The sequence below is a fragment of the Rhincodon typus genome, chromosome 17 (assembly GCF_021869965.1).
Source record: "Rhincodon typus isolate 14 chromosome 17, sRhiTyp1.1, whole genome shotgun sequence".
NCBI classification, from domain to species: domain Eukaryota; kingdom Metazoa; phylum Chordata; class Chondrichthyes; order Orectolobiformes; family Rhincodontidae; genus Rhincodon; species Rhincodon typus.
Genome location: NC_063348.1, coordinates 33932185 through 33941319, shown reverse-complemented (window position 1 = coordinate 33941319; position 9135 = coordinate 33932185). Strand labels below are relative to the sequence as shown.

Below are 9135 nucleotides of genomic sequence, written 5' to 3'. Positions count from 1 at the left end.
TTGCCCGATATGGAGACAGAGAGGTCCAGGAAGGGGAGAGAGGTGTTAGAGATGGTCCAGGTAAACTTAAGGTTGGGGTGGAAGGTGTTAGTGAAGTGTATGAACTGTTCGAGCTCCTCGTGGGAGCACGAGGCGGCGCCGATACAGTCATCAATGTAACGGAGGAAGAGGTGGGGTTTAGGGCCGGTGTAGGTACGGAAGAGGGATTGTTCCACGTAACCTACAAAGAGGCAGGCGTAGCTTGGGCCCATGCGGGTACCCACGGCTACCCCCTTTGTCTGTAGGAAGTGGGAGGAATTGAAAGAGAAGTTGTTGAGTGTGAGGACGAGTTCGGCTAAGCGGATGAGGGTATCAGTGGAGGGGGACTGGTCGGGCCTGCGGGACAGGAAGAAGTGGAGGGCCTTAAGGCCATCTGCATGGGGAATGCAGGTGTAGAGGGACTGGACATCCATGGTAAAATGGACATCCATGGTTTAATCGTTCCATTTTAACTGCACTCAGAGGCTGGGTTTTGAGGCAAATTTTAAACTAATTGACCCAGGAGTTGGGGAAAATGCTGGATATGCAGCCTGCCTTCTCGCAGTCAGGGTTTAAACCCAGCACTCTTTAATCCCATCCCAAACAGATTGTGTTTAACAGATTGGAAGATGCGCCATCATACCTTATGGACAGTGTGATTGGTACATGCTGCTGTGGCTGCTCTCAACCCTACATTCTCCTCCTTTGGAAAACATTTGAAGAGTTGTGTTTTTAAGCAGAAGGAATGAGGTGGCTAATAACTATTCACACAGATAGCCATCGACAAGCACATACCCTCCAAAAATAAATCTCTGAATGGGTGAAATAGGTTAATATTAAAGAATGTTGAACGGGATATTAAAAGCACAAGTGAAAGGCGATGTGGAAATGATTTTGAAGCTGAAAGTGTATCAAAGCACACAGACAAAGATATTAGCCTTGACCAGGTGACTGAGAAGGAGAACGAGGCAGTGACAGCAGAAACACTCCATGGTGAGGCTGGAAGATTGGATTGTATCTCCAACATTCAAGATTTACAAGGAAGCCAGGGCTTTGAACATCAACAACAGAAGCCAATGAGCAGGAAACTTACCCGTGAAGAAATCTTTCAGGCTGAATAATTTAATCTCCTCATCTCGGTTCAGCTTCTGTGACTCCTCATTCATGGATGCCCCTGAGCCAGTCCAAAAGACTTGACACTTGCCCAGTCTCTTGGCAAAAAGATCTCCATTTTTACTCTCCAGGAGAAGTCCTCCCGCCATGTTTGACAGGGCATAATTGGTGAACTTTTTCTGTTGGCAATCCTTTATCTCCTCTGTACTTGGGAACCTGATTTGTTGCAGCTGAGCGAATCTCTCATTCTCTTCATCATGATACAGGCGGCAGCCATAAGCATTTCTGACTGTGCTCTGAAAAACCTCTTTGCCACGGTAGTAAATGGTAAGGTCAAAATCTCTTAGAACTGCACAAAGAGAAAGAGGTTTAATCACCAGACAGCTTTTGATTTTGCCTTGCAATAATTTGCAATGTTTAAGCAGATCTAGTAATCAGATACGAAGGATAAAAAGAAGTAGAAAATTAAAAACTGATCTCATTAAAATGATGAAAGAATTTGATAGTGTAGTGTTGTGAAGTTGGGTAGAGTATTTGATGTTTGTAAAATGATAGGGAGGAAGGGTGTGTGGTCCCTTTAAAAGATGATGTGTTTTTCTAGGCTTGGAGATTTTTTAAAAATGTGCAGGTGCACAGAGAACTCCTGAAGTTGAAACATTGCATCAAAAGGCTATATGGTTAACAACCCAGGCAGTGGTTTATTTTGTTATTAAGACAACCCATTTGAAACTCAGCCAATTAATTTAAACCAGGCACTTAGAAACTAAAAACCAATTAAACTTAAATCTGATGGTTTTGACAATCTAGGACCAAACCAACTGTAAGAAATTCATAGGTCATCAAGGGTATAAAAGAAGACTGCATTCGAAAAATCGGTGTAACTGCCATCTACTGGAGTTAAGAACCCATCAGCTTTCAAGAGGAAATCACTGGCTCTCACAGAATTTTCTGGACTCTCAGAATAAGCTTCATCTAACTAAAGGTATAGCTGCACTCTTGGCTAACATTCCTGACACATGAATTCAGAGAAAGGCGTTCCTGATTGAGGATCAGCGGCGAAGGCATGGAGCATTTCAGAAGACATATCCTGGCTGCAATTTTGAGGGATTAAGTTTTAATTTATATTATTATTATTATTTTGGTTTATATAAGTGGGACTTGTATTTATTTGAACAGCATACCATTACAATTTTGTTTTATTCAGGGATTAGTTAGTAGTTAAGGGGGAATTGCTTGGTTTGTTCATAGTTCTGTTAATTTGTTCACTGTTAGAGTTAGATAAATAAATTGTTACTTGTTGATTTATAGAGTGAGTGAAAGGATTTCACTTTGTTTAACTACTCCTTTATAACAGATTGTGAGGTGAGAGGCAGGTTATATCACTTTTCACACTTCTTTTAACAGATTATAGGACAATGTGAGCCTCTTTGGGTGTTTTGGTTCTAGTTATCAGGAGGTGGGGGGGGGGGTGGGTCAACCTCTGCTTCATAACAATGGTTAGAAAGAAAGGATTTCCACTGATAGGAGAGCCCAGCAGAAGAGGATGTAACCTTAAAATTGGAGCTAGGACACTTCAGGTGTGATATTGTGATGTCAGGAAGCACTTCTTCACACAGAAGGCAGTGGAAATCTGGAACACTTTACTCAAGAAGCTACCAAGGCTAGGGTTCAACTGGAAAATGACAGATTTTTGCTGGGTAGGGGTATTAAAAGATATGGAATCATCATCTATTCTACTATTCACTACCTCAAGAAACTGCAGTGGGCTTGTCAATCATGATTTCCCTTCGTAAATCTATTTTGACTTTATCTATTTTCAATGATACTTCCTAAGTGTCCTGTTGTCACATCCTCTATAATAGACTCTAGCAATTCCCACAGTGGCAGTATTGTCATACAGTCGTAGAGTCATGGGGATGTACAGCATGGAAACGGACCCTTCCATTCAACTGGTCCATGCCGACCAGATCTCCTAAATTAATCTAGTCCCATTTGCCAGCATTTGGCCCATATCCCTCTAAACCCTTCCTATTCATATACCCATCCAGATGCCTTTTAACTGTTGTAATCATACTGCCTCCACCACTTCGTCTGGCAGCTCATTCCATACGCACACCACCATCTCTGTGGAAAAGTTGCCCCTTAGTTCCCTTTTAAATCTTTCCCCTCTTATCTTAAATCTATGACCTCTAGTTTTGGACTCCCCTACCCTGGGAAAAAGACCTTGACCATTCACCCTATCCCTACCCCTCATGATTTTACAAACCGCTATAAGGTCATCCCTCAGCCTTCAATGCTCCAGGGAAAATAGCCCCAAATAGCCTCCTCCTGTAGCTCAAACCCTCCAATCCTGGCAACATCCTTATAAATCTTTTCCGAACCATTTCAAGTTTAACAACATCTTTGCTATAGCAAGGAGACCAGAACTGATTGCAATATTCCAAAAGCAGCCTAACCAATGTCCTGTACCATGACATTCCAACTCTTACACTCAATGCACTGACTAATAGAGGCAAGCACACTAAACACCTTCATTACTACCCTGTCTGTCTGCAACTCCACCTTCAAGGAACTGTAAGCCTGCACCCCAAGGCTGTGTTGTTGGACATCCAGTACTTGAGGATGGGCCATGTTTTGGGAGGGGAAGCACTGAGGATATACTGAACCGTCAAATGGTGCCATCTTTTGAATGAGGCATTAAAACTAATTCCCTATCTGCCCTCTGAGTTGGATGTAAAGATGTCATAGCTCTATTTCAGCAAGAGTGTGGTAGTTCTCCCAACGTCTTTTCCAATATTCATCCACACACCAATATCAGACAAGGCAGATTATTTGATAATATCCAAAAAGGAATTATATAATGCTGCTAGAAAAGGTAGCAAGTCTGATGATTGGGAGTAGTTTAGAATGCAGCAAACAAAGATGAGGGGATTGATTGAGAGAGAGAAAAAAGGAGTATGAGACTAAAGTTGGTTGCAAGGTACATAAAAATAAACTGTGAAAGCTTAACAACTATGTCAAAAGAGAAAGATTAGTGAAGACAAACATAGGTTTCTTATTTAAATAAAAACAGAAAGTGCTGAAGAAACTCAACTCAACCCTTAAGTCTTCAAAAAAGAAAGTACTTTTGGCCTCAAAAAGATAACTATGTTTCTCCTTACAGAAATGCTGCCAGGTTTGTTGAGTTTCTCCAGCACTTTCTATTTTTAGTTCAGATCTCCAGCATCTCCAATATTTGGCTTTTATTCATAGGTGTTTTATTGTTAGAAATGGGAGACCTGATAGTGGAGAACATGGAAATGGCACAGTATTAAACAACTACTTTAGTTCTGCCTTCATGGATGACAACCCAAAAATGTCCAAAAAGCTCTAGGGAACCAAAGCTCTATTGCGAAGGGGAAAGTGGACATCTGTATTAGTGAAAACAATACTGGAGTAATTCATTGTACTGAAAACTGATAAATGCCCAATCCCTGATAATCTACATTCCAATGTGTTAAAAGAGGGAGAAAAAGTAGATGCGTTGATTGTCATCTTCCAAATTTGTGTTGATTCTAGAATATTCCTGCCAGATTAGAGGGTGGCACCCTAATCCTAGCCTAAAATCAGTATTAGGGAAAATGCTAGAGCCTATTATAAAGCATGTGATAACAGGACACTTCGAAAATATCAACCGAATTAGACAAAGTCAAAATTAATTTGAGGTAGGTATTGGTAGAATTGATGAGGAAGAACCAGTGGATGTAGAGTATTTAGCTTTTCAGATAAAATCCCACAAATAAGAGGATGGTGCAAAATCAAAACAATTGGGATCAGGTCACATGTTGGCTTGGATTGAGAATTGGTTAGCTAACAGGAAACAGAACTGGAATAAATGGATCTTTTTCAAACTAGTGGCGAACTGCTGGGATCAGTGCTTGGGCCTCAGCTATTCACAATATCTATCAACAATTTGGAAGAGCGATTTAAATCTAATATTTCAGGTTTGCTGACAACCCAAAATCAGGTGGGATCGAAAGTGATGATGAGGATGTTAAGGGGCTTCAAAGCAATTCACACAATTTGAAGGAATAGATAAATACATGGCATATGCAATATAATGTGAATAAGTGCGACGTTATCCACTGAGGTAGAAAAAAATACAATGGCAGAGTATTACTTAAATGGTGACACATTGGGAAATGTTGATGTACAAAAGAGATGTATCTTTTTACAGCAGTCACAAAGCAAACATTCAGATACAGCAAGCAATTAGGAAGGCAAATGGTATGTGGGCTTTTATTGCAAGAGGATTTGAGTGCAGGAGCAAAGGAACCCTACTGCAGTTGTACAGAGCCTTGATGAGACCATACTTGGTATATTATGCACAGTTTTGGTCTCCTTAAGAAAGGATATACTTGCCAATATAGAGCGAGTGCAGTGAAGGTTTACAAGGCTGATTTCTAGGATGGCAGGATTGTTGCATAAGGAGAGATTGGGTCGATTGGAGGCTGTATTCACTCCAGTTTAGATGAATGAGAACAGATTTCATTGAAACATATAAAATGCTGCCTGGACGGACTGGATGTATCCTCTGTCTGGGATAGGAGTCAAGAACAAAGGATGCCGGTCTTAGGATACAGGATTTAGGATTGAGATGAGGAGAAGTTTGTATACTCAGGTGATGATCCTCTGGAATTCTCTACAACAGAAGGCAATGGAGGACAAGTCACTTCATATATTTACAAAAGAAATAGGTAGATTTCTAGACATTAAAAATGTCAAGGCATATGGGAAGAGAGCAGGAGTGTGGTAATGAGATGGAAGATTAGCCATGAGCAGACTGAATGGCAAAGTTGTCTCAATGAACAGTGAATAGCCTACTGTTTACTCCTATTTTCCATGTTTTTATCTCACTGCTGTTTATGGGATCTTGCTTTTCACTAACTGTGGTATCTAGATAATTTCATATAACTGAATTGTGGCGACACTTCAAGAATACATGAACTCTGACCGTTCTGAAGAAATATTAACTCTGCTTTCTCTACACAGATGCTGTCAGACCTGCTGAGTTTTCCCAGCAACTCCTGTTTTTGTTTCCGATTTCCAGCACCTTCAGTTTTTTTGTCTCAAGAGTACTTCACCAGTTGTAAAGCATTTTGGGTTTCTGAGTTTCTGAAGGGTGCTGCAGAAATGCAAATCTTTCTGTTCTGTCTAAATGTTCCATTAAAAACGTTTACTTTTAAATAGAAAGGGCAAAGATTGGACTAGTTGGCCCAAGGGTTCAGCTATTTCTCGGCTTGACATACCTTGTTGGAGTTGAGATACGATTGGAATTTCAACCTGTGTTCCTGAAGCCGGATTCAGAGGGACATCAGGAGTAAGGTAGTGTACTGGCATCTCCTGGGCCATATTGTCCATTACATGAGATGTTGGGACATGCAGAGGTTCCCACGTTTGGTCTAATATTAGGAACATAAAACACGGATTCTTACTGTTTAAAGACATCAACTTAGCATGCACCGTTTTCAGCACCCTCCCCAAATAATGTTGCATGGATTTGACCCCAAGTGGACCTTAAGTGCATGTCAATAGGACATGGGTCTAGAGTGTGATCAGAAGACCCTTCCTCTCCATCGGACTGCTCCATCTGGATTTGAAGTCAAGAGGTCTGAAGGATTCACAGCCTCACTAGTTTTGCTGTACAGGGTCCCATACCCAAGCCAAACAGGAGACTGCATTATTTTGTCTTCTGCCTAGTGCTGTGTTATTATGCTGAGTGGTAAGAATTAACATAGTCTGCTTTGTGTTTCTTGGCCTGGTGAAGAAGAGGGCCAACATCCCATGACCATGCCTTGAAAGAGTCCTGGAGCTTATTCCTGAGCAGCTACAATGCCCAGCCCTACGAGCTGCCCGGTGACAAGGCCAGAAGGCAGGCTTCTGCCTTATACCTCTCATCTGTACTGAAAAGGTAGCCATTCTGTCCACCTAGGGTTGCCAACCCTCCAAAAATTGAAGATCAAACTCCAGGGCACAGTTGGACCAGCAATCCCAAGAGAAGAATCATAGGGGCATTAAAAAAAAAGATTTATTTAAAATCATTTTCTTTGAACATTCCTCTTTGTCAGACATTACATAAAACAAAAATGGAAGAGACTGGCTGACACCCAAGCATCATCTAATTGTGTACTTAATATTCTAACTTTCTAATTAGCATAAGGCAGCCATATGTCAAAGGATGGATGTAAAATGGCCAATGGTGAAGTTTTGGGGCCAGTCACGTGATGAAACATCCACGAATACATTAATCACAGTTGGCAACCCTAATTTATCTTTCAAGGACAAATAGCAAAGGCCACTGGACCCAAGATAAGGCCTTTTACCCTTCAGGGAAGTGTACCCAGCAAGGACTGGAGCACGCAAAGAGATGGTGCCAGTGTACATCTGGATAGCAATGGTTACCAATTAGTCTTCATGTTCAGGGTAAGGACACCCCATTTAAGGTAATGATTAAAGCCTTTACAGGTGACAAGTGAATCACACTTGAATTTTTACGAAATGCCCTTCAGCCCTCAACCACTTCCCTGATTCTGGTTCCAGCAATTACCTGTGTTGAATGTGTGACTTGGCAGTTCCCTGTACTCATCAGTGGGCACGACTTGGGCTGGGGACACATTGAAAACTTCCTGGGGATGGGTGTCCAGAGGCACCTGGAGACTGTCGATTCCGTTCATCGCTGGGTTATAGATGTTCGCCGGATAGAACAGGCCAGGAGCCATTTGGTCTTTAATGAAAGAACAAAAAGGAAGTTTTTTTCCCCCTGCAATATTACACATTTACCAACATTCCAAAGTACATTGCAATCAGTGAAGCACTTCTGAAAGTGATGTCACTCTTGCATTTTGTATTCTAGAAGCTCCCATAAACCTTTACCTGCTGCATCATTCTGGTTCTGTGCTGTCTCTAGAGCCAAGCTCTCCTTTCTGCACTCCAGATGTGAACATGGCTTATTGCTCTCTATAAAGGAAGCATTGCTTTAGGTCAAGAACTGGGAATTGGCAATTGAAGGAAAAAACTCTCAACATGTTGGCCTGGGCAAGGTCGTGTGGGAGAGTTTGCAGGTTGTCTAGCAGGATGGGGGCATTGTGGTGGAATGAAGTTTCAATTGGGAAGTCTGGTTTTCTTGTGATGAGGTTTTAATTCCATACTGCAAGTGAGTCTTTTCTCATTAAAAGATTCCCCACCTGGAGGTCCATTTCAGTCAGGGAGGAGCACTCCAGAACAGGCAAGACTAACCCTAATGGAGGTCAGTGCTTTGAGTGGTGGTGGTGGTAGGGCAAGGCGGGAGGTGAGTTTGAGGGGTGGTACTTGGCTGCATGCGTTCCTGCTCCCCCCGCCCACAGGCAGTTCTAATAAGGCTCCCTTATTCACCTCCCTTCAGCTGCTGGCTGGGAATGACCAGTTGTGTGTCCCAGTGGATTCTCCACGTCAGGATTTCATGCAGCTCAACTTCACCAAGATAACACCCAAACAATATCAATGAGTAAAGTACTAACCTTCAGCACTGTCCGACAGATTCATTAAATCAAAATCTGGAATCCATTCTTCTAACTGTCCCTGATTCAACAGAACCAAGAGGAGACATCTGTATTTCAGACTGTTAACATTACCAAATCACAAAACTCTTCATCCATTCCTATCATATTCAGCTCCGAAACTGATTATATACACATTGATAGGTCATCAATGAACATTTTTACCAAGTAGTTTGTAATCATTGCACAGGTGGAAAGGTCATTGATTCCCTTGGTATAATGGGGATGATGTAAGGGGTTAGCCATGTCTCCCTTGGGATCACACTCACCTTCACTCTCTCATTGGAGTCAGAAGGCTGTGGGATCAGGATCTACTCAAGAGTCCATGAGCACATCGCCCCACACTATTGTAGGGCTGGTACCGCAGGAGCACTGCACTGTTGGAGGGCTGGTACAGAGGGAGCACCGCTCAGTTCGAGGGCTGGTACAG

General features: G+C 42.1%; 1 protein-coding gene across 1 annotated transcript in view; it reads right to left on the bottom strand.

Annotated features, from left to right (window-relative positions):
• Window positions 1–1052: 1052 nt before the first annotated feature.
• The window catches only part of LOC109935038 (interferon regulatory factor 8-like), an 18522-nt gene continuing 10439 nt past the window's right edge, over window positions 1053–9135 (bottom strand). The window contains exons 5-8 of the mRNA XM_048607340.1: window positions 8667–8727; window positions 7718–7894; window positions 6420–6572; window positions 1053–1480 (exon numbers count right to left, since the gene is read on the bottom strand). Of these exons, the coding sequence (XP_048463297.1) occupies window positions 1053–1480; window positions 6420–6572; window positions 7718–7894; window positions 8667–8727 (819 nt within the window). The remainder of the gene's footprint in view (window positions 1481–6419; window positions 6573–7717; window positions 7895–8666; window positions 8728–9135) is intronic.